Raw genomic sequence first — 25629 nt, 5'->3', positions numbered from 1 at the left:
ATTGTTTCTATGTAGAAAGAATTACTGATTAGAAATTCTGGAATCTACAGAAAATCAAAAAATCAAGTGAAAATCACTTCCCTGATGAGCTGATGGCTCACGCCTGTGGTCCCAGCCATTTGGGAGGCTGACACAGGAGGATTGCTTAAGCCCAGGAGATCAAGTCCAACCTGAGCAGCATAGTGAGACCCACATCTCTCTCTCTCTCTCTCTTTTTTTGTTTTTTTGTTTTTTTGTTTGAGATGGAGTCTTGCTCTTCTCACCCAAGCTGGAGTGTAATGGCACCATCTTGGCTCGCTGCAACCTCTGCCTCCCGGGTTCAAGTGATTCGCCTGCCTCAGCCTCCCAAGTAGCTGGGATTACAGGCACCCGCCACCACATCTGGCTAATTTTTGTATTTTTAGTAGAGATGGGGTTTCACCATGTTGGTTGGCCCGGCTGGTCTCCCCCTGACCTCAGGTGATCCACCTGCCTTTGCCTCCCAAAGTGTTGGGATTACGGGTGTGAGCCACTGCACCCAGCAAAACCCCCATCTCTTAAAAAAAAGTCACTCCTAGAGGTAACCACTGTTGACATTCTTGTTGGTTTTATTTCTTTTCTTGTAGCTAGAGCTAGTACCTTCTCCCCTTAGCAACCTCCTCATTCTCAAGTGGGGGTGGCAGAAGCATTGTTTGACTCCAGTGGTCCTCAGAAAGGCGGCTTCCAGATGCCAGTGACTGCCGGTGAGTGCAGGCTGCTTCAGCGTTTCCTGGCCGGCCGACAAGGTGTTAGGTGTTGGCCTGCCCTACTGGTCTGGCTGGCACCATCTCGTCACACCCTGCCCAGTCTCCAAGAGCTGTGGCGGCCCTGGACACTGTAAGGCTATGGGAGCCCCTAGGATGGCAGCCTGGGCCTGCTTTGTGTGTGAATCTGTTGTCCTACTATTTGTTTCTTGACTTTCCTTTTTTATCTCCGTTCTTGTCTCTTTTTGTTTTTAATCATTCCACTTTCTTCTTCTGTTAACTTGTTAATTGTATACTGTGTTCCCTTTCTTTTAGTAATTTCCACAGGCATAACAACAAAAATCCTTGACTTACCAAAGTCTAATAGAAAATAGTAGCATGTTTACCATTTCCTCTACAGTGCTTAGGACCTTAGAACACTTCAAGGCTATTTGCCACTCTTTCTTTTATACTATTGTTGCTACATTTTAAATACTGTAAGTCACTATTACTCTTTTATACAGTGAATATTCATTTAAATCTACCTACGTATTTACCCGTTTTCCCCCTGCTTTTTTTTTTTGAGATAGGGTCTTGCTTTGTCACCCAGGCTGGAGTGCAGTAGTGTAATCATAGCTCTGTGCAGCCTTGAACGCCTGGCTCAAGCAATCCTCTTGCCTTAGCCTCTCAAGTAGCTGGGATTACAGGCACAAGCCATTGTATTTACCCTTTCTGAGGCATTTTATTTTTTCCCTGCAATTCCATGTTTCCGTCTGAGATCATTTTCCTCTAGCCTAAAGTATTGCTTTTAGTATTTCTTGAATAACAGATTCGCTGATAACTAATTCTCCTAACCTTTCTATGTCTGAAAAAGTCTTTCTCTTGAAGGCTTCTTAACTAGATTTAGAATTTTGTGTGACATTTATTTTGTCCACATTTCTGAGATACCATTTCGTTGTCTTACGGTTTCCATAGTTTCAGTTGAGAAGTCAGCAGTCTGTTTTAGTTTCTGCCTAAACACACGTCTTTGTTTTTTTTTTAATCTCTCCAGGCCCATGAGATTATATGAGGTTGGTGCAAAAGTAATTGTGGTTTCTGCCACTATGTTCAATGGCAAAAACCACAGTTATGTTTGCACCAACCTAATGGGAAGCTCTGCTCAGTCTCTTAGCTTTTCAGCTGCTGCATGTAAATAGACATGCTTTAAAGGGAAAGAGGGACGTGATGTCAGGCTCACTTTGTTTTACTTGCCTTATCTCCGTGATTGCAGCCCCTGAAATCCTTGTTGTCTTGGTACTTCTCTGAAGCCAATTAAATATATATATGTATTTTTTATTTTTATTTTTTTTTGAGATAGTCTGCAGCCTAGGCTGGAGTGCAATGGTGTGATCTCAGCTCACTGCAACCTCCACTTCCTGGGTTCAAACGATCCTCCTGCCTCAGCCTCCTGAATATCTGAGATTACAGGCATGTGGCACCACATCCAGCTAATTTTTGTATTTTTAGTAGAGACTGGGTTTTGCCATGTTGGCCAGGCTGGGCTCAAACTCCTGACCTAAAGTGATCTACCTGCCTCAGCCTCCCAAAGCTCTCGGATTACAGGCGTGAACCACCGCGCCTGGCTGAAATAGATTTTTAAAAATGTGTTTGCTGTCAGGTTTATTAACCTGTGTTGGAAAGACCAGGTCCCCAAGCTGAACCCCCCATGCTCCTTGACTCTCCCAGAGACTCCTGCCCTTTGGTAGTGGTGGAATTCCAGGGATGGGCAGTTAAGTGGGCATTAGGGAGGGGAAGTCTCTTAGCTCTCCAAGCTAAGGGGACTGGAGGTCAGAGAGACTGCACCATTTTCACGCGATCGCACAACAGTGGCTGCACGTCAGATTAGCTCTGCAAGAGTGAGTCTGGGGAGGGTGTGGACTCAGCTCAACAGAGCTGGATGCACCCAGCGCAACCTTAATGTTTTTACATGTGGAAACTGAGGCCCAGAATGAGACCTTCCCCTAGTGGTTGAGATCTGGGTATTCTTGGCTGCTTGGCCAGTGCTCCACTCTGGGGGTGGCAGGGCACAGTGGGCACAAGGCTCTGCTTCCACCTCTTGCTTGTGGTTCACTCCTCCAGTTGGCCTTCTGAAGCCTGGGCAGTGGGCGGGGCTGGAGGCAGGGTGCGGGTCGCTGCTCTGAGTTCTGGGTCAAGTTCCCTTTGGCCTCTCCTCTCTCCTGTCAATTTCTCATAGAACCCTGGAGACAGTTTCTGAAAGTGACAGTTTTTCTTCTTACTAATCCCTGCAGTTTTCTTCCCACACCCAGTTTCTCTTCCTCATTTCTCCCCACCCTGTTGTGAACAAAAGCCTTTGCACCCAGTCATGCCCCACTTTGTCTCCCTGTACCTCTGTGACCTGACATGTACCCCCAGGCCCGAGGCAGGCGTTCAAGGATGGGGGACGGGGTGGGGTATCTCCGCACCTTAGAGGAAGCAGGCTCTCGGAGTGCAGGTGGGCTTCCTCCACACAGGCGATGTTGGCACTGCCCCATCTCCCCCATCATCCAGTGGTTCAGCCCAGCCCCAAGGCTCCAGGCCCAGGGGCCCTGGCAGGAGGGAAGGAGATGGTAAGTAAGCTGGGGGCAGGAAGCAGGTGGAGCCCTTGAATAGGAGAGTGAGTGGCATCTGAAAGCCCCTGAGTCCAAAGCACTGCCGCTTGCTAGCTGTGTGGCCACAGACACCCCTGCCTCTGGGAAAGCTTGCTTTCGCAGGTCCTGAGAAAGTCAGCAGCACTTTTACCTGGTCCAGACAGAGGGCTTTGAAGATGGCAGACTATGGGAGGCTTGTTGGGAAATTGTTTCCTGCCTTAGAGGCCCAGAACTTTTCTGAGGGACCAACGGTCAAGAACTGAAAGAGGTACTGGGGAGGGAGGAGGACCCGCGGCCTAGTCTCCCCTGGCCGGCATCTGAGGGGCCACTCTTGCATCCCCTGGGGCTAGGGGTCTGTCCCACTGCCTCTGCCTTGCCTTTCTTAGACCCAGCAGCCCCCCAGGACCTCTCGTCCTGCTGCCCTGTGGAGTTACCAGGGACACCTCTTCCTGGGAGCCTGCTTCTGTGTGGGGGGGTCCAGGATTTGATGAGCCCCTGAGCCAGAGAGGACCCCAGTGAGTTCTTGGTTCAGCCACCCCTGCCTGAAAAGACTGAGGCAAGAAGAAAATAAAAACATAGTAACTAGCCACAGCTCCCCTCGGGCGATTCTGGTCCCCTGTGGCTCCTCTGTCTTCATGGAGGCCTTGGGGGCTGTGCATTTCTCACTGCTGTCCTGGTGGACTGTGGCCTTCCCAGCCTTGCACACGGTCATGCCTGTTTTCCCAGCCCTCACGGGCCACTCTCAGCAGTCTTGGAGCCGAGTCAGCCTCTCGTGTGCTTTGTGCCTTGACCCTGTCCACGTCATCTGCAGGCCTAGGCGCTGCCACCTCCTGGAGTGCCTCCCCTCCATGTTCCCACGGCTTGTAGGCAGCTGCGCCCCTCTGGAGCCCACCAGCACCTGCTTGTCTGTCCACACGTCACTCCTCACTCACTGCCACTTGCCCCTGGCCCAGCACACCCAGATGTTTTTCTCTAAGTAGTTGAGGCGTACTCCGTGGCATGAGCCCCAGGGCAGGAAGGCTCTGAAGAGGGACCAGACTTGGGGAACTTGTGGGTGACCACTGGCCTTGTCTTTTAGGAATCACTCAGTCCAGGAGCTTTAGCCCTGGCTGGGAGGCATACCTTGCCTTGAGCTCAGATGTGCACCCATTGCTGTGTGATCCTGTGAAAAGGGTATGGTCTCTCTGACCTCCAATCCCCTTAGCTGTTAAATGGGGATGATCCAGGAGAGACACCCTGTGAATGCTCCCTAGGCGTCCTTGGCCCAACTCTGGAAGAGAACCATACTCCAGCAGAGTAGACAGGGCCTGTGGAGGGCAGCCAGTCCCGCTAAGTGGCAGGGGACAGTGCCAAGTGGCCTGACTGATGACGCTTCATTCTGTGCTTTTCCTCCTCACCAGGCCATCTCCAGAGAGCGCAGAGGAAAGTTGGGAAGTCATGGGCTATGCAAGTTGTATGAATGAATGAATGAATGAGACCATGTCACACACTGACTTCGTCTCTGCTTGTTCTCTCTGTCCTTGCAGGGAACTTAGGCTGCGGAACTATGTCCCGGAGGATGAGGACCTGAAGAAGAGGAGGGTGCCCCAGGCCAAACCGGTTGCAGGTAAGCAGGCTGCCCCTCTCCACCTCTGCTTCCTGGCACTGTCAGCCACCCTGCACCTCAGCAGGCTTTGCTCTCTGAGAATAACCAGCAGTACCAGGACAGGAGTTGGGCTTTCAGGCAGGACCCTTTGTTACCATCTCATGGCAGATGCGCACAGTCGGCCGTCGGTGGCAGCAGAGGCTGTCGGGGCGCTGAAGAGGCCTCTTGTGCCTTCTCAGTCCTGCTCACACCCGCCTGAGACTGAGGCCTCCCCGGGATCTGAGTGGGGTTTGAAAAAGGCCACATCCTCTCAGAGGACTCCTGGGCTGAGAAGTGGACGTGGTCATGGGGCCCTTTGGCAGCAGGGCAGGTGATGGGTCCTGTGGGGCCTGGGTGGGTCAGAGACAGGGGCCAGTCATTCAGCCATGCACAGCAGTGGACCGGCAATGTGGAGCACCGAGGCAGGGGAGAGGGCCTGGCCCAGGGCTTGCCTAGTCTCTTGCCATGGTGTGGGAGCAGCACAGCCACTAGGAGCTTCTGGCCGTCCACACCACTCATGCCAGGAAGTTTCTTAGTCCTCCGGACCCCTGGGCCCTTGCCCTGGAGAGTCCCTGTTTTAATTCTTTATGTTTGTTGCTTGTTTTTTTTTTTTTTTTTTTGAGACGGAGTCTCGCTCTATCACCTAGGCTGGAGTGCAGTGGCATAATCGCGGCTCACTGTAATCTCAGCCTCCTGAGTAGCTGGGATTACAGCTGTGTGCCACTGTGCCTGGCCAATTTTTGTGTTTTTAGTAGAGACAGGATTTCACCATGTTGGCCAGGCTGGTCTCGAACTTCTGACCTCAGGTGATCCACCCGCCTCGGCGTCCCAGAGTTTTGGGATTCCAGGTGTGAGCCTCCACTCCTGGCCTTGTTATCGTCTTTCTTTGAATTGCATAAGTAACAAGTGAATAAATACATTTATCTTGGGAAAAAGTAAAGTGTTTCTGCTTGGCCACATCCCAGTCTGCTTCCCCACCTCCTTCATCCCTGAAATCCACACATTTCCCCATGATTTGCTCTGTAGTCTGGGCCCCACCTGGTAGGGTAATGGTGCAGTGGGGGTCAGTAGGCAGGACAGAGGAGAGGTGAGGAACTGCCCAGGTCAGGGGCAGCCCTCAACTCTCATCTGTTTCTGGAGGGAGGTGAGGCAGAGCAGGAGGGCACTCATGGGCCCACTGAGTGCCAGGGGTTGGAGGAAGCCCACAGAGCTCAGAGTTGTTAGTGCTTCCGCCATTTGTCCCCGAGGGGCAGGAACCTTCTAGTCAGATTGCTCAGAGGCTCGCTATTCTGGCAGCAGCTTGGAGGAGCTGGAAGGTGCCTCTGTCCTGGTCTTGGGAGCATACAGCTGAGGTGGGATGGAGGAAAAGCCACCTGTGGCTGTGGCTAGGCTGGGACCCAGAGGACATCCTCAGAGCCCAGTAGCCCTAGGATTATGTGAGAAGCCAGTCCTCACTTTGTATGTACCCAGGCAGCTCTCTGGTCTCGTAGTTACTGTCAGCATCCATGCTTCCTGACTGACTGTGGCTGGCTGCCTCCTGCTGTCCCATTCTTGGCCTGTGGGGACTGCTTCATCCTGGAAAACCCAGGCCCCCCCTCCAGAGCTGCCTTTGCAGGGTCTTCACCTCTGGCTGATTGGGGACCACAGAGAAGTGGGTGCAAGGAAGCCTGGGGTCCTGTCTCACTGCGGGCCACAGTAGGCAGTGTCCCTGCAGAGCAGCAGCGCCTTTCCCACAGGTCTTCTCTGTTTTATTGCACCCTCTAGTGGAGGAGAAGGTGAAGGAGCAGCTGGAGGCCGCCAAGCCTGAGCCCGTCATCGAGGAGGTGGTAAGTGCCTGGGCTGCCCTGGCATCCTCACTGCTTCTGTGTGTCCTGTTTCTCTTTGCCACCTGCTCTCCCTCTGCCCCTCATTCCTTCTCGTCACTTCTATTCTCTTCCCACCTGCCTCTTTGCCCTCGTCCCTCTCCTTCCTCCTTCTCTTTCTCCCATTTCCCTCCTTCCCGAGCCTGCCCTCCCCCTTCCCTGGGGCGGCCCCTCCACCCTGATATGTGTCTCCTCCCTTCCCAGGACCTGGCCAACCTCGCTCCTCGGAAGCCTGACTGGTGAGTGTTACCCGTGTGGGGCTGGTGCAGGCTGACTCAGGGGCTCTTGGTGCCAGCATGGGCCAGGGGCTTGGCCCTTCCTGCCCTTACAGTGCAGAGACTGGCAGTACAGACATAGAGTTGCACGAGATAGCTACTGTTGGAAACCAGTGCTGAGGAGGACGTAAGTGGCGGGATGAGAGGGGAGTGATGGAGAGGGGCTCAGGTGCGGGGAGCAGCAGGCCCCTCATGAAGGCCCTCCTGAGAGGTTGAGAGCCCATCTGCTCCAGAGCTCCCATTTGAGTGAGCCCAACCGCTGTCCTTGGGGGCCAGGGGTGGACGGAAGGGCAGACACAGTTTTCTGTTCCTGTTCTACCACCATAGTTTGTTCCCTCTGGCCCTGGTTTCCTCCTCTCTGAAATGAAGGTCATCATCCTTCTTGCTAGGCAGAGAGAGAGTGGGAGAGAGGGTGCTGTGGGCCGGGAGGCTTGTGTCTGTCTTCATCTTGAGCTGGAGGTAGGGCTGTATCCCTGTCGTCTGATTCTGGGTCCACTTAACACCAGCTGAGGGTATTTTAATTTGATGAAACAAAAGCATGGGGCATATGTCCTGGGAATCCCAGAGCCAGAGAGAATGGACTGAGTGCTTGTGCACTTCCAGATGCCCACAGTGGAGGGACTGGGCCTGTGGCTGGAGGAGGAGCAGGGCCCACAGTGGACGGGAGCAAGTCACTCCCTGATGGTGACCGGAGGAGCAGAGCAAGAGAGGGTCCCTGAGAAACCATCCACTTTTGCATGTCTTAGCTCAGTCCCTTATGTTGGGTGGGTTTGTGGTACTAGTCCCCCTGCCTCAGTGGGACAGGAAATAATGGTTCGTGCTGGGTTTGAGAGGGTGCAGAAGGGGAATGTCCTGGCCTCTTCCACAGGGCAGCCTCCTCAAGCAACTGAGCATGACTCCTGTGCCAGAGGGCTGCAAGAGGGGAGGGGGTCCAAGGCCACATCAGGCCAACCTTCACCTTCCTGCTTTTCCCTGCCTCCCTGCTCCAGGGACCTCAAGAGAGATGTGGCCAAGAAGCTGGAGAAACTAAAAAAGCGGACTCAGAGGGCCATTGCCGAGCTGATCCGTAAGTGCAGTACCTGGGAAGGTGGGGTCCTACCCACTGGATGGTGGCCCAAGCACAGGAACCCTTCCCACTCCTTCTGTCTGCCATCCATCCCAGGTGAAAGGCTGAAAGGCCAGGACGACAGCCTAGCCTCTGCAGTGGATGCTGCCACCGAACAAAAGGCCTGTGACTCTGACTGAGGCGTGCCCTGCCCCACCACTCGCCCATCAGGCCTGTCCTGCAGGGGATGGTCTTGGGCAGGGATGGGGGCTCGGCTTGCCGTCACCTCCAGTTTGGCTTCTGAGCAGAGACTCCCTGCCCGTCACGTCTGAAACCCCTATCGGTGAGGTCAGCTCCGTGTCTCCTGGGTGGCCCCTGCCATTCTGAATGGAGGCAGAACCAGCAACAACTCTGGGCATGCCTGTGTCTGCCCATGTGAATGTAAATATGTCTGTATATATGTATATATTTTGAACTTTAAAAAAAAAAATCTGGAAATAGAGACAAGTAAATCCCTGTCTGTGGCAGAAATCTGTCAAATATTTCCTACTGTGGATTTGGGCTCTACAGGGTGGAGATGGAGTGACTGCAGAAGTGGTACTTAATATGTATGAATAATCCCTGTGTTGGACTGGGCATGTTAAGGCTGGAGGGGTGGGGAATACTCAGGGCTGCCTTCTGCAGCCATGTCCTGGCCCAGTCCATGGTCACTGCTGGTCATCTCAAGATCCTTGGGTGATAGAGACAGGGTCTGAGAAAATCCTTTTTAACACCTCCCCCAGGCCTAGGCCTTGCAATAGTCTGTGGAGTAGCTGGAGAGGCTCCCACCCTGGTCCTCTGGGGATCCTTTCACAGTATGAGAGAGACTGGGCCTTGGCAAGCCCCAACTCAGGGCCACTCCAGATTTGATGCTGCTGTCACTGCTTTCCCCACTCTCCCCAGCCCCAGGCAGCCCCTCTCCCTGTTCCACCAGTCAGAGCTAGACTGTGGCTCCCCTAGGACAGAAAGCCTGCATGGGAGGGGTGGCCCATTCTGCTAGAGACGGGGACATTGTAGGCTGGGTTTCAGGTGTGGTCGTGGACCCTAGATCCCCAAGGTTCTGGCTTTAGGATATGAGCCTCCTCTGTGGAGCTGACTCTCCAGGGTAGCAGGCTGGCTGCGTCATCTCTGACTGCAGTACCTGTGGCCAACTGGTCTTGCATCTCCTCCAGGATGGTTACACCCTTGAGTTTCCTTCAGGATGTCCCCTTGAGCCTCCTGCCTCTGCCCTAAGCCGTCTAGTGTGTTCTTCCTCTCCGCAGTGTTCCAGAAACACAATGACCCATCTCTGGCAGACAGTGCCAAGCACTCCAGTCATAGAGGCAGAGTGGGTTTGTGCACACAGAGACCAGTGCACTCACACAACCAATGAAAAAACCCTTTAAGTTAAAATTATGCAACTATTCTTGGAAGGTAATTCCTGTGTGGAAAAGAAGCAGAAACTTCTAGCCGTAGGTGAGGGCTGAAGTGGTAGCTGGCCAGCTTCTGCATTGAGTAGTAAGACCAGACCAAGACCCTGACTCCCACATGGGGCAGAAACCCTTCCAGTATTTCCTAGGTCCAGTGGTACATGCAGGACTGGAGCCAGGCTCCCTCTGTCCAGTTGGTAAAACTGGAGCTGGGCTGTTTTTCCTACGGAAAAAAAGGGTGAAGAGACTCCCTGCATCTCCTGGGATTGCAGCTGGAAACAGGATGCATGTCTGTAGCAGTGGAAGGACATGGATACCTGGTGACTGGCAACTAAGCTGCCACTCAGCATCAGCTCTGGGACTAGAGTAGGGTTATCCCCCAGTACGACAGTCCCGAGAGCTATTGAAAGGTATGCTTCTGGTTTTATGACCCTGGGTGTTGTCCTAGAAGGAAAAACAAAGTACCATGCATCATGAGTACGCAAACAAAAATTACAAAATACATGAGAAAATCCAATGCCTTAAAGAATGACCAGTAACACAAGTGGGAGGATTTATACCCAAACTGAAATAGTAACAGCCTACAAGGTTTTAAAAATGAGCATTTTTTGGGAGGCTGAGACGGGCGGATCACAAGGTCAGGAGATCGAGACCATCCTGGCTAACACGGTGAAACCCCATCTCTACTAAAAAATACAAAAAACTAGCCGGGCGAGGTGGCGGGCGCCTGTGGTCCCAGCTACTCCGGAGGCTGAGGCAGGAGAATGGCGGGAACCCGGGAGGCGGAGCTTGCAGTGAGCTGAGATCCGGCCACTGCACTCCAGCCTGGGCGACAGAGCCAGACTCAGTCTCAAAAAAAAAAAAAAAAAAAATGAGCATTTGTTTTTACATCAGAGAGATAAAAGAGGGTGTGGTACCCTTAAGAACAGAGATTAGACATAAGAAAGAACTGATGATAAATTTTGGAAAGAAAGAATACAGCCCTTAAAATAAGAAACTCACTAGAGAGCCAAGTATTAACCTATAGTCCAAGAAAGGATTAGTAAATTGGAAGTTAAAGCTGAGACAGTCATACAGAAGGTGGCAGTAAGAGAGAAAGAGGGTGAGATGGAGGGTAGCTTGAGAACCTTGTCATACTGATACATGTCCTATAGATGACAGGAGTTCCAAGAAAAGGAAACTAGAGAAAGAAGGTACTTGAAGAAAGAATGGCCAACAACTTCTTTTTTTTCCCGAGACAAAGTCTCACTCTGTCTTCCAGGCTGGAGTGCAGTGGCACCATCTAGGCTTACTGCAACCTCTGTCTCCCAGGTTCAAGTTATTCTCCTGCCTCAGCCACCCAAGTAGCTGGGATTATAGATGCGTGCCACCACGTCCAGCTAATTTTTGTATTTTACTAGAGATGGGGTTTCACCATGTTGGCCAGGCTGGTCTCGACTCCTGACTTCTGGTGATCCATCTGCCTCGGCCTCCCAAAGTGCAGGGATTACAGGCATGAGCCACTGCACCCAGCCGGCCAACCACTTCTCTTTCTAGGTTCATGGTGGAATAGTTACCTGAACTGATCCTCTCTTTGCAAACAGCTAAAAATTCTAGGTAAATAAAGAATAACAACAAATATTTTAAAAATACAGCAATGAGCTGGCAAGAAAATAAGGAATACTTTGGCAGAATGTAAAAGAGATAGCAGAATGCCATAGTCTGACCTTTGCCTTGAGAGCATTTGACAAACCAGGTGAAACTGAACATTGTTTTTTGGGGTTCCTGATGCCTGGGCTGAAGACAAACCAAAACCTTTGCAAAATGAGGGCCCTAATAGAACTCTCTATAAAGCTGGGTCCCCAAAGGGTGACACCCTCTGTGAACTAATAGCAAATCTGCCCTCCTGGCTTCCCATACAAAAATTAAACCTTGCCACTTACTCGACTGAAAAAAAGGTCTTCCTTGAGAACTGAGCCAGCCTTCGTGTGGGTTTTTGCACATGAGAATCCAAGAATTTAAGTGGTCCCACTGGTCCCAGAATGTTGGAAGTCTCAAACACTTGATAGAAGAAAATGTAGATCCTACCTGGACAAAGCTTTATTCATATCGGTTCTCAAAGAATTCTCACTTATAAAGTTCCAAGACATATGAGAATCTTAGGGCCTACTCAGTGACCCTTGATGGACAGTGACCCTCAAGGATCATCCCCAAACATGACCTGGGCCACTTCACAATGTACCGCCTCACTGCTGCTGAGTATGATGGGCACAGCACCTGTCCCTCCCCACAGTGCGACTAGGAGTCTGGCCCCATATGGGACAATGGCTTGCTGGGAAATGAGCATCAAAGGAAGGGAGCAATAAATTTTGAGCCAAGAGCTTTAAGTTATTTTTAAAATAGGAAAGAGAAATGAACAGATTGCAGAAACGCTTATCAGACAAGCAAGGTAACAGAGCCTCAGGTGCAAGATAACCAACATCAAAAATAACATGGTAGAACCAGACTTGTAAAGACTTCAGACATCAGAATTATCAGCCATGGAATTTAGATATGTTTAAAAATTATTTAAGAACTAAAAGATGTGAAAATAGCAGATTTGCAAAAGAACCAAACCAATATTCTGGAAATAAAAGATACAGTAATCTGCCCCCCACCCCTTGCGTCTCCAGTTTCCCTTTCTGTGGTTTTAGCTACCTACCTGTTGTCAACCATGCCCAAAACTATCACATGCAATAAGATACTTTGAGAGAGACCACGTTCACATAATTTTTATTAGTGTATATTTTTATAATTTTCTCATTAGTTATTGTTAATTTGTTACTGTGCCTAATTTATAAATTAAACTTTATCATATGTATGTATGTGTAAGAGAAAGCACAGTATATATAGGGTTCAGTACTCGCCACCATTTCGGGCATCCACTGGGGTTGGGGGTCTTGGAACATCCCCCCACATGGATAAGGAGTGACTATATACTACTGTAGTGTATTACGGCAATTAAAAACCTTGTATCTGTGGATTAGACAAAGGTGAAGAGATAATTAGTGAATGGGAGGCTAGATCTGAAGTTTTCCAAAATGCAGCCCAGCAAGATAAACAGTGATAATGTAAAGCAAGAGACTGAGAGACATGGAGAATAGAATGAAGAGATCCAATGTAAAACGATGGAGTCCCAGGTGGAAAGAAACAAAACAAAACAGTGAAAATGAGTCAGAAGCAATATTTAAAAACAGTGGCTGAGAACTTTCCAGAACTTTTGAAAATCACCAGTTCACAGATTCAAGAAGACCACCAAGTCTCAAGCAGGTTGATAGGAAGAAATATACATCCAAATGTTCTGTTTCTTCATCTGGGTGATGATTAAGTAGGTATTTGTACTTTATGAATATTCATTGAACTGTATACATGTTTTATGCACTTTTTTAATGTTTATTCTAAGTAAGCAAATTTACTTAAAAAAAATTCCATACTTTTCATTGATCATCAGTTGCTACACACAAATTACCCAAAACTGGGGGCTTAAAATAACAAACACTTATTACCTCGGTTTCTGTGGGCCAGGAATCAGGAGTGGCTTAGCTGGGTGAGTCTAGCTTGGGGTCAGTTGGAAAGCTGCACTCATTTGAAGGCTGGACTGGGGCTGGAGGATCTGTTTCCAAGATCACTCATGGGGTTGTTGATTGGTGGCCCCTGTGCCTCGCCACATGGACATCTCCGTCGGCCTGAGTGTTCTCAGGAGATGGCAGGTGGCTTTCCCAGAGTGGCAATCCAAGAGAGAAGGCAGGAGGGAGCATTATGGGGCTTGCTTATGATCTGGCCTTGGAAGTGATATTCTGCTACATTCTGTTTGTTAGAAGCAAGTCACTACACCCAGCACACACTTAGAAGAATTAGGTTCCACTTCCTAAAGGGAGGACTGTAAGAATTTGTGGACTTATTTAAAAACTACTGCATACCCAATCACGTTGTAATAACGTGATTAAAGAGCACAAAGACCATGAAAATACCTTAAAATCAGAGAGAAAGGACATACTACCTTTCAAGGAGCAATGTAGCAGCAGATATCTCAGCTATAACCAGTGTAAACAGGAATGAAAGAAAGTTGTCATCCTAGAATTGCATACTCAGGGAAAATATGAGACGTATTTTTTTATAGAGATGGGGTCTCACCATGTTGCCCAGGCTGATCTTGAATTCCTGAGCTCAAGTGATCTGCCTACCTTGGCCTCTCAAAGTGCTGGGATTACAGGCATGAGCCACCGCACCTGGCCTGTTTTTAGACCAACAAAGTCAGGGATTCTGTCACCCGCAGACTCTCACTAAGCGAAAATTTATTTTGGGGTAATGAAAATGTTCTAAAAGTGATTGTGGTTGCACAAATCTGTGAATATGCTGAATATGCCAAGAGCCATTGAATTGTACACTTTAATGGGTGAACTGTATATGTATAAAGTTTTTTAAAAATGAAATAAGCATTCTCCTTTTTAAAAAATCATAAAGGATATTTTCAGACTGAGGGGCACAATCCCAGATGGAAAGATCAGAGAAACAAAGTATAAATGTAAATAAGCACTGACCTTATAAAAGAAAAATGTGTTGTGGGGTAAAGCAAGGGCCATTTAGAATACATAACAACAATGGTATGTAAGTTCAGAGGTAGGAGGTGGTTGGGGTTACAGTCCTTGAAAACGCTCACTCGGGAAGAGGGATGAAACTAGGAAACAGGCCTGTTGACATTTCTAGGGTAACCTGAAATGAGTAGAAATAGAGTGTACTACTTTCAGAGGAGATGAGAGAGAGAGAAAAAAAAAACAATGAGAAAAAAGTATCCAAAAGAAAGCAGAGAGAAAAGTGGATTGAGTAGTTGAATCCAAATGTGTCAGTAATGGCAAAGTATTAGACTGCTTTTCTTTCTTTTCTCTTTTCTCTTCTCTTCTCTTTTCTCTTTTCTTTTCTCCCTTTAAACTCAGTTTGCTGAGTTTTAAAAAACCTGAAGCCAACCAGGTGCAGTGACTCATGCCTGTAAATCCCAGCACTTAGGGAGGCTGAATTTGCTTGAGTCTCAGGCAGATTGCTTGAGTCCAGGAGTTCAAGACCAGCCTGGGCAACGTGGTTCTTCTTTTGTAGAAGAACCTATCTTCTACAAAAATATAAAAAACTTAGCCAGGCGTGGTGGTGCGTGCCTGTAGTCCCAGCTACTTGGGAGGCTGAGGTGGGAGATCACCTGAGCCTGGGAGGTCAAGGCTGCAGTGAGCCTTGATCACGCCACTGCACTCCAGTCTGAACGACAGAGTGAGACCCTGCCTCATAAATTAATAGAAAGAAAGATTAATGGGACTAGAAAAGCTGTATCAAGCACAAGATAAACAAAAGAAAGTGGAGGTGGCAGGAGGAGGCAGGCAAGGGAGACTTTCAGAAGTGTCATTAGCTGCACCGCTGTGCTGTGGAGCACTGGGGCCTCCCCCGACAGCCGTAGGAGTGGGAAATGTGTAACCGTGTTGGGAAAGTTGAACTTGTGCACCCTGGGACCCATGAGTTCTGCCCTCAGTGCACCAGAGGACTGTTGTGCATGTACACCAGGAGACAGGGACAGAAATGCTTGCAGAAGCATTGTTTGTAACAGCACAGGCACATGTGTGCACACAGACACACTGAAAGCCAGAATGTGGTGATAATAAGTTGTCATTCTGACAGTGCAGTGTTCCATAGCTGTGAGAAGAGCTACAGTCAGGTGCAACAAATGGATAGATGTTGAAAGAAGCAAGTCATGGAAGAAAGAGTATGAGCCATTTGTGTGATGTTCCAAACAGGCAGAGTGAGACAATGTAAGGACACACTCAGGTGGTAAGGTCACGGTGGAAGAGCAAGGTGGTGATCGTCAATTTCAGGCTTGTAGTTAGCTCAAAGGGGCCCTGTGAGATCATGATAAAGTGTTTTTCCTGGCTCGAGTGATGGGATTTTATTCTCTAGATGTATTTATTTTTATACGCGTTGGTATATATGCTGTATTTCAACACACAGGCTTGCTTGCTTATTTATTTATTTATGGATGGATGGATGGATGGATGGGTGGATGGATGGATGGGTGGATGGGTGGATGGATGGATGGATGGATGGATGGATGGGTGGAGTCTCTGTCACCCAGGCTAGAGTGCAGTGGCACAATCTCAGGTCACTGCAACCTCCGCCTCCTGGGCTCAAGCAATTCTCCAACCTTAGCCTCTCGAGTAGCTGGGACTATGGCTGTGTGCCACCATGCCTATTTTTTTTTTGAGACGAAGTCTTGCTCTGTTGCCAGGCTGGAGTGCAGTGGTGCGATCTTGGCTCACTGCAACCTCCACCTCCTGGGTTCAAGCGATTCTCCTGCCTCAGCCTCTTGAGTAGCTGGGACTACAGGCACGTGCCACCATGCCAGGCTAATTTTTGTGTTTTTAGTAGAGACAGGGTTTCATCATTTTGGCTGGGATGGTTTCTCTCTTGACTTTGTGATCTGTCCGCCTCGGCCTCCCAAAGTGCTGGGATTACAGGCGTGAGCCCGTGCCATTTTAAAATATTTTTAGTAGAGACGGGGTTTTACCATTTTGGCCAGGCTGGTCTCAAACTGACCTCAAGCTATCCTTCCGCCTCCCCTCCCAAAGTGCTGAGATTATAGGCATGAACCACCGTGCCCAGCCTATTTTTTCTTTTTTTTTTTAAGAGTAGTTTTACTACATCTGCAGTTTGATTCCAGTGGTCTAGATGAGAACATCGAAGCTAAAGGGGAAAAGTCACACAAGCTACATGTAAAAATTTTAAAAGATTACCTACAAAGGAATTAGTTTCACTTTTCATCAACAATAGATACCAGAAGACAGTTTTCCTAAGTGCTCAGGAAACAAATGTCAAGTCTGCTCAGTTACCATAAGTAGGGGCATGACAGACATTTCCAAGCTTATGACACTAAGTGTTTACCATGCACTGATCTTTGCTAAAAGAACTAAAGGATGGGATGCTGAGCAAAAACCAGGGAGCGAGGAGTGGATATGGGAATCAGGACTGTTTGACAGTCACCCACGACTGGGCTTAAGGAAGGAGGGGTTTTATTCTTGTGTTAAGTCCAAGCTGGTACCATGGCTCCCTGAGGCCACCAGGGATGTGAGTCCCTTCTGTCTCCCCAGTTGCCATCCTCACCTCCCCATGGGGGCTTCTGCCCCATCACAGATTCGAGGTACCGGGAGGGGGAGGAGGGCAAAGGGCACGCCAGCTGAGGAAACCCTGTCTCTGAACTCTGTCCCCAGACCTGTCTTCACTTCGCATTGGCCATGACTGTGTCAGCAGCCGCGAAGGCATCGGGGGGATATGGGTGTTTTAACCTGGGCACTTTGCCAATGAATTGAGACTGTCTGAGGAAGGTAGAAGCTCCTGGGAAGGCAGCCAGTAGTGAGCTACAGGGTGCAGGAAAGAGTGGTGTGGAAAGAGACTGGCAAACGCTGGAAAGATGAATACCATTGATGAGCCTTTAGGAAGACTGACACAAAAGAGAAGTCAAATTACGAATGTCAGCAATGAAATAAGGGCATCATACTCCACAGACATCAGAAAGACGGGAAAAGGGCACCATCAATGATCGTACCCACATCAACTCCACAGGTTCTTCAGAGGGGCCAGTTTTTTGAAAAGCACAAATACCACACCTCGGCCAAGATGAAATAGATAATTTAAATGGCTCTATAACTGTTAAGGAAATTGAATTTATTATTTTAAAGCCTTGAAAAACCTCCAAGCCCAGGTGTTTCATTGGAGAATTGATAGATTTAATGTAACTATTAACAAAAGCCCAGTGAGATATTTTTCTCGATATAGACAAGATTATTCTAAAATGTGTATGGAAAGGCAAAGGAACTGGAATAGCTAAACAATTTTTAACTAGAAGAAAAAAGCATAAGGAATACTAAACATTTTACTACCTATTATGGACTTATTTTACAGTAATAGCAGTCAGGATTGTGGTGTTAGTGGAAAAAGAGGCAGATCAACAAGACAATGCACAAGCACAGCCAACTTTTTTTTGTTGGTTGGTTGGTTTTTGTTTTTGTTTTTTTTTGAGACACAGGGTCTCGCTCTACTCTACCCAGGTTGGAGTGCAGTGGGGAGATCTCAGCTCTCTGCAGCCTCAAAACCTCCTAGACTCAAGCGATCCTCCCACCTTAGCCTCCTGAGTAGCTGGGACTACAGGTGCTTGCCATCACACCTGTCTAACTTTTGTATTTTTGGTAGAGATGGGGTTTCGCTTTGTTGCCCAGGCTGACCAACTGATTTTTGGCAAAGGTGCAAAACAAATTGATTGGAGGAAGGACGGTCTTCAACGAATGGTCCTGGAGCAATGGGAAATTCATAGGCAAAAACCAAACAAACCCAAGCCGAAAGGCCGGGCGCGGTGGCTCACGCCTGTAATCCCTGCACTTCGGGAGGCCGAGGCGGGCGGATCACGAGGTCAGGAGATCGAGACCATCCTGGCTAACACGGTGAAACCCCGTCTCTACTAAAATACAAAAAATTAGCCGGGCGCGGTGGCGGGCGCCTGTAGTCCCAGCTACTCGGGAGGCTGAGGCAGGAGAATGGCGCGAACCCGGGAGGCGGAGCTTGCAGTGAGCCGAGATGGTGCCACTGCACTCCAGCCTGGGCGACAGAGTGAAGACTCCGCCTCAAAAAAAAAAAAAAAAAAAAAAACCCAAGCCGAAACCTCAGATCTTATGCAGAATTAACTCAGACTGTACTGTGGACTTAAATGTAAAATGCAAAACTATGAAATTTTAGAAGTAAGCAAGAAAACCTTCAGGACCTACAGCTCGGTCAAGAGTTCTTAGACTTGAGATCAAAAGCACAATCCATAAAGAAAAAAAATCGATCAATTTGACTTAAAAGTTTTTGTTCCAACAAAAACCCTTCATTAAGAGAATGAAAAGCTACAAACAAAATATTTGCAAATCAAATCAAGGACTCCCAAACTTAACGGTAAGAAAAACAAAACAAAAAACAATTAGAAAGTGAGCAAAAGACATAAAGAAATATTTCACTGAAGAGGATATACAAATGGTAAGTAAGTACATGAAAGATGTTCAACATCACGAGCCATTAAGGAAATACCAGTAAAGATCACAATATCTTTACACACTTATTTGAGCAAATAAAAATAGTGATAAATGCTGACAAGAAAGTGGAAAAATTGAATCTCATACATTGTAGGTGGGAATGTATAATGGAATACCCACTCTGGAAAATAGTTTGGCCATTTATTTAAAAACTTTACGTACTTTTTATTTTTATTTCCCAGAGAAATAAAAACGAATGTTTACACAAAAATGCATATACAGATGTTCATAGCAGCTTTATTTGTAGGTTGCCAAAAGCTAGGGAAAAGGTCTTTTCAGCAGGGGACAGGTTAAGCTGGGGTTCATCTGTACCGTGGAATACAGCTCAGCAATAAAACAGGACCAAGGACTGATACCTGCCACAGCTTGGGTGGATCTCAAGGGCATTATGGTGAGTGAAAACAGCAGGTACAAAATGGTCACATACTGTATGGTTCCTGTATGGTTCCACTTCTGTAACATTCTTACAGTGACAGAATTATAGAGACAGGGAACAGTGGTTGCCAGGGGTTAGTGATGATGGGGACAGGTGACTCTAAAAGGGGTGGCTCCTAGGAGATCTCTGGAATGGTGGTGATGGAATAGCTCTGTGTGTCTTGGCTGTGGTGGTGGTTACCTGTGTCTGTGCACCTGATGAAATGGAGTAGAGCTGTACACACTGCACCGATGTCTGATTCCTAGTTTCGATGTTGTACTGCAGCTGTGGGAGATGGAACCAGGCAGAAGCTGGGTGAATGTTACACAGGACCTCTCTGTACTTTTAAACTTCCTGTTGGCTGGGCATGGTGGCTCACGCCTATAATCCCAGCACTTTGGGAGGCTGAGGTGGGCGGATCACCTGAGGTCGGAAGTTCAAGACCAGCCTGGCCCACATGGTGAAACCCCCATCTCTACTAAAAAAACGAAAATTAGCTGGGCATGGTGGCGCACATCTGTAGTCCCAGCTACTTGGGAGGCTGAGACCTGAGAATCACTTTAATCCTGGTGGCGGAGGTTGAGTGAGCCGAGATCATGCCACTGCACTCCAACCTGGGTGACAGAGTAAGACTCTGTTAAAAAAAACGAAAACCAAACTTTGTATGAATCCATACTTCAAAATAAAAAGATTTTAAAAATACAGGTGGTGAGCAAAGAAACTGGTAAAACATGTTACTGAAATGTGTGTTTCTTTAAAGTGTGCGTTCTCCATTTAAAACAAACATTCTAGGATCTGGACCATAGTCTTGGGGAAGATCAGGTGAGGATAGTTCAGAGTTAGTCTCAGTGATTCATAATCCCCTGAGAATTTGGTAAAGAAAAAAAAGTCTCAGCCCTGGCCTTGGTTGGCGGGCTAGGTGAGGAGGGTGGCTTGAGACCCTGGCAGCCCCTTTGTCGTAAGCCCTTCGGGCTTAAGATGGGCCAGGGGCCAGTGCCCAGCACTGTGGATGGAACCCTGGTGTGCCTGCCACTGCCTGGTCCATCACTGCCCAGGCACTTCTCCAGGACAGCCCTAACCAACCTCGCAGTGTTAAGGTCCCTCCATCTTATGGTTCTCTAGGACACCCGGCCTCTTCATCTTGGGAGAGGTGTCAGGCCTGGGATGTTCCACGGCAGCACAGATGCCCCTTCCCCAGAAGAGGACAGGAGAACAATGCCTGCTGACCAGAGACCCAGGTGCGGGGCCTCTGGTTCTGACTCTCGCTGAGGAGGCAGCGAGAGGGCTGGGAGGAAGTCCCACCTGGGCTTGCAGAGCCAGGGTCCAGGCAGGCCGCCAGCCAGCACAGGACCTTGTAGCCACAGTGAGGAACTATGGGCTTGGGATCAGAGAGAGGCACAATCCCTGAAGTCACAAGTGAAAACTGTCCAGCCTCAGGCCCAAGCCCCTCACTGTCTTGGAGGCTTCCACGTGTGAGATGCCCGCTGACCTTCAGGCAGCCTCTCCATGGGGCTCTGAGCCGGGCCCAGGGCTTGCTACAGCGCTGCCCTCCCCCAGGAGCCCAGGGAGTGGGCCATTAGTGCAGCATGCTTCCCGAGGACCCACGTCGTGCTGGGCACCGGGGATGCAGCTGTGACTGACGACGGCTCTGCCGTTGAGGAGCTGACCTTCCGGGTGGTCTCCAGATCTGTGCTGGGATCCAAGGCCCTTCCCTCAGACCAGTTGAAAGGCCTGGCTTCCCCATAACTGTCTGTCTGGGAACCACGTGGGGCCCTGAGAGTCCACTCAGACAGGCTGATGAGCAGCTCCATGCAGCTGTGATTTCCCCGGTGTCCTCCCATGGCCACTGGGGGGCAGCAGGAGATGCTCGATGGGGTCCCTGACGGGGCGTTGGTCCAGACGGCTCCTGCCAGCAGCGGGTCTTCTGTAAAGCAGGTCACTCCACCGCCTGACGCACGCCTGTCCTTTCCTGTGGGGTCTGTCATTTGTAAGTGACTGCTCATCAGAGACGATCCGGAGAGTGGGGTCTAGTCAGCCTGAGACCCAGAACAGCAGGGGCCGTGTCCTGGGAGAGGAGGTTCCAAGGCACTGCCAGGTGTGTGAGGTCCGGGTGGGGTATCGAGTTCCCGCCCAGCCCGGCCAGGTCAGCACAGCCTCCCCTCTCCTTGAACTGTGGGTGTGTCTGCATATGCAGAGGGTGTGTGTGGGCAGAATGCCTGTAGCCTGGCTGGGAAAGGGCACCTCGGAGGGTCAGGTCCTCTTGGCCCCTGGGCCAGGCCTGAGCTGGCATCCCCTGAATCTCCTGAACATCTACTGCTCGGAGCCAAGCAAGCTCTCAAGATGCCCAGTGTTGACCAGGGACCATCCATCCAGGTGGTGGGGGCCTGCATGGGTAGCTGTGGGCATCCCACAGAGCGAGGGGGTGCTGTTGCATGCGGGGGCTCCTTTCTCCCTGGGCTTAGGCCTGCCCCAGGGGCTCTGGCAGCTGTGGGCTGGGCAGGGGTGTCTGGGCTGAGTTTCCCAGCCAGCCTGCCCCTTCTGTATGTATTTACTGGTTTTCTTTAAATGTTCCCATTACTCAGGCCTCCAGTGGGCACTGAGACAGAAATAAATCCCGCAAGGCGGCCCAGCCAGAAGCCGGGAATCCAATTCCCCCTCAAAGACCGGAAGGGGCCCCTCTGCAGAGCATGCCAGCCCTCTGTGGCCCACACACTCCACACAGCCACAAATATGGCCACTCCCCTGCACACACACGTGCACATCCATGCCTTTACACACGTGTTCCCCCATGCAGACTCCACACACACACGCGCACATGCAGGCATTCACACGCACCGCACACAGGTTTGCCTCATACGCAGAGTTGCTTTGCACATGCATGCACACATTTCACACACATGCACACACACCCCGCTCATGCACACATTCCCTGACAGCCAGGTTCACACTCAGTTGTGACCACATACTGGGTTCACAAACTCGGCCATCCTCAAGACACTGGTGGGCGAGACAAGTGGGCGAGGCTGTGGAGGGTGCACGGAGGAGGCCAGCCCTGTGCAGCTCGGGAGGAGTGTGGCCTCATGGGAATGCAGGCCCAGGGCTGCCAGGGCTTCTGAATTTTTAAGAGAAGTTGGAAAGCTGAATTTTTATGTGAAATATCCTGATTTTGAATGTTGGCTCAAGATGTTGAAAATACTGTGGGTGCCAAACCAAACATGTCTATGAGCCAAATTCCACCCACAGGCGGCGTTCTTAGACCACGAGTCCACACACACACAAATAGACACACAGAGAGACATACACAAACACACAGACACATACAAATAGACACACACACACATACACAAATACACAGACACACAAATAGACACAAATACAAATAGACACACAAATACACAGACAACAAATACGCAAATATACAGACACATAAATACACAAATAGACATATACAGACACGCAGACATAAATACACAAATACACATACACATACATACATACACCAGCATAGACACGTAGACACACACACATACACAGACATAACAGACACATATACAAAGACACAGATATACACACACAAGTAGACACACATACAGAAATACACAAATAGACATACAAATGCACACAGACACACAAAAATACATAGACACACTGGTACACACACATACAACCACACACGCATAGACACACCAGAAGACACAGACACATACAAATGGCCATACAGGTATATCCAGACACACATACACATAGAAACACACATGGCCACACATACACAGGTACACAAACAAGCACAGACACAGGTACACAGACACTCATGTACACGAATACAAAGAAATACACAAGCAGCGCATGCATACAAACGCTTGCACATGGAGAATGACACCCAACGCGTTCCTCTCTCTTGCTGATGTATGGACATGAGTTTGTTGTGGGCAGGTTGTCTAACTGTGGCCTCTGGGTAAAGGCCAGGGTGCGGTCCATGCCAAGGCTGCTCCTGCCTGTTGAAAATGCTGGAGTAAGAAGAATGCACCCTCACCTGGCCTCCACTGCCTGCATGCCCGTGGCACTGAAGAGGGAGAGAGCCGGTCCCAGGGGGCGGTCCTGAGGTTCTCTCGCCTGCCCGAGGGAAGGATAGGGGTCCTGTCCCTATCCTTGTCCGGGCCTGGTAGCCTATTGAGGAGCAAGGTAGGATCCTGAGCCCACTGAGGTCATGACGCCTGAGCAGGGGCCTGAGCTGTGAGGAGAAGTTGAGGCTCAAGAGAGGGGAGGTGGCTTGCCCAGAGCCACACAGCCCACATCTGGAGCCAGCCAGGGCTCAGGTCCCTGCCTAGCTCTGGAGTCCCTTCCTCCTCTGTCCCTCCCAGCCAGTGGGACCAGTCTCCCAGGCAAGGTTTATTTCAGTTGGCCATGGCAGCCTCGGGCTGGGATCATTCTCCTGGAGTTGGCTGAGGAGGCACCAGGGACAGGGAGTTGCACCCCCTCACCCTAGCCCCCCACAACGGGTCCCTGCAACCAGACGGCTCTTCCAGCAATCCGTGCAGAGGCAGTGCACTCTCAGATCCCCAGGACAGGTCCATATCCCCTCAGACCCCCAGAGCAGGGCTGTGTCCTCCCAGACCCCAGGGAGGGAGGGGCAGGGTCATGTCCCTCTTGAACCTCCAGAGAACTCAGCCCCCTTTCCTGTTTGTCCATACCCCCTCTGGCCACCTCCCAGGTTGAGGGCTGAAAATTGTGGCCCCTCACAGCCCGTCCACTCCAGGCACTTGGGGCCCAGCTCAGTCCTTGCTCTCGATGGGGTGGCAGAGCTCGACCCTATTCTGAGTTGGGAGCTTTGCATCCACTCAGCTTCCCCTTGAGGCTAGGCCTGTGTTCCAGGGCTGGACAAGCACCCCCAGGAGGTCCATTCCTTCCAAGGGCCTTAGGCAATCCTTCTCGCAGCCTGGGCTGAGGGAGACAGGCCAGTGAGGGATGGGGCCGTCCATGTGTTCAAGACAGGTGGGAGCAGGACCTGGCCACTGTACTGGCCTGCCTTGGAGTCTGGGGCAGCCTGTAAGGCGCCGGATCCCATAGCCAAGGAGGCTGAGGAGTTGGGGTCTCCAGGTGCCCTCCTCCCTGCTGACCACCCCGCCCAGCTCTGCTAATGTTTACGTGTTCCCTGTGGCTTGGCCTTGCTGTGGGGCCTTGAAGGGAGAAGTGACCACCTGGATCCAGCCCCTGCTTAAGGCAAACAGGGTCCTGCCTGCCTGCCAGGCCTGCTGAGGGCTCCACTTCCGCTGCCAATACCTGGATGGCCCAGGTGGGGCTCTGAGGCTTCTCTGAATGGAGGCCAGCCCTGGCCTGGGGGCTTCTAGTCTAAGGGAAGAGAACTGGTCCTAGCCTAGGGGACTTGGACTGAGGTGAGAGGTCCAGTCCTGTCCTGGACATCCAGACCGAGGGGAAAAATGGTGCCTAAAGGGGGAGGCCTGGCACTGCCCTGCAGATATCCCCAGGGGAGGGCGGTCCTCCTCTTAGAGGCATCCAGCTGGTGGGGGAGGCCTGGCCCTGGCCTGGGGACACCAAACCTGAGATGGGGGTACCCAGTATGTCCTGGGGGCATTAGTTCAAAGGGGAAGGACAGCCCTATCTGGAGGGGAGTTCCATATAAAGGGAAGGTGGTGACAAGTCTAATGGGGGTGACAGCCCTGTCTTGGGGTGACCCAGTAGGGCAGAGGAGAGGCGCACCTCTGCTCTGGGGGGCACCCTGCCTGAGACAGAGGCTCAGCCCTGACTTTGGGGTACTCAGACTGAGTGGGGAGACACAGCCCTGTCGTGGGATGTGGGTGGGGATTGGGGGGTCCCTGGTTGTAGGAAGAGACCAAACCCTGTTCTAGAGGGAATCCAGTCTGAGAGAAGAGGCCCACCTCCACCTGGGGGGGGCACCCAGTCTGAGGGGGAAGCCACAGCCCTGTTGGGGGGTGCCCAGTCTGAATGCTTCTGGGAGAGTGGGCCTCATGGGCTTTATTCAGAAACCTCCCGTTCAGACCCTGGAGAGCGGCACTGGACATCCCTGGGGAGGAGGATGAGGATCTGCCCTGCTGAGGTCTTCTTCCCCCAGCCAACTCTTGTTGCCCTCCCTGTCACCATCTCCTTGCCTGGCCACCTGCTTCCTGCCAGGCCACCTCTTCTCCAACCCCTGTGCAGCCTCCTCTCGTCTCCACATTGATGTGGGGACTTTTTTGTTTGTTTTTTTGAGACAGAGTCTCGCTCTGTTGCCCAGGCTAGAGTGCAGTGGCCGTATCTCAGCTCACTGCAAGCTCCGCCTGCCAGGTTTACACCATTCTTCTGCCTCAGCCTCCCGAGTAGCTGGGACTACAGGTGCCTGCCACCTCGCCCGGCTAGTTTTTTGTATTTTTTAGTAGAGACGGGGTTTCACTGTGTTAGCCAGGATGGTCTCGATCTCCTGACCTCATGATCCGCCCGTCTCGGCCTCCCAAAGTGCTGGGATTACAGGCTTGAGCCACCACGCCAGGCCAATATGGGGAC

General features: G+C 50.4%; 1 protein-coding gene across 2 annotated transcripts in view; it reads left to right on the top strand.

The window, feature by feature from the left end:
- Window positions 1-10074, top strand: part of CCDC12 (coiled-coil domain containing 12) — a 55489-nt gene extending 45415 nt beyond the window's left edge. Inside the window, exons 3-7 of one of the 2 annotated variants that reach the window (XR_012431091.1) lie at window positions 4855-4934; window positions 6717-6778; window positions 7019-7548; window positions 8079-8155; window positions 8252-8580. Coding sequence is in view for 1 of the 2 variants with exons in the window: in XM_015445796.3 (XP_015301282.1) it covers window positions 4855-4934; window positions 6717-6778; window positions 7019-7053; window positions 8079-8155; window positions 8252-8334 (337 nt within the window). In the remaining variant the exon portion in view is untranslated. Of the gene's footprint in view, window positions 1-4854; window positions 4935-6716; window positions 6779-7018; window positions 7549-8078; window positions 8156-8251 lie in introns of both variants that reach the window. The other variant, XM_015445796.3, reaches the window with a different exon arrangement.
- The last annotated feature ends 15555 nt before the right edge of the window (window positions 10075-25629 follow it).

Source organism: Macaca fascicularis, chromosome 2 (genome assembly GCF_037993035.2).
Source record: "Macaca fascicularis isolate 582-1 chromosome 2, T2T-MFA8v1.1".
In the NCBI taxonomy this organism is placed as follows: domain Eukaryota; kingdom Metazoa; phylum Chordata; class Mammalia; order Primates; family Cercopithecidae; genus Macaca; species Macaca fascicularis.
The sequence above is the reverse complement of the archived record's forward strand: the minus strand, read 5'-3'. Positions and strand labels throughout refer to the sequence as shown.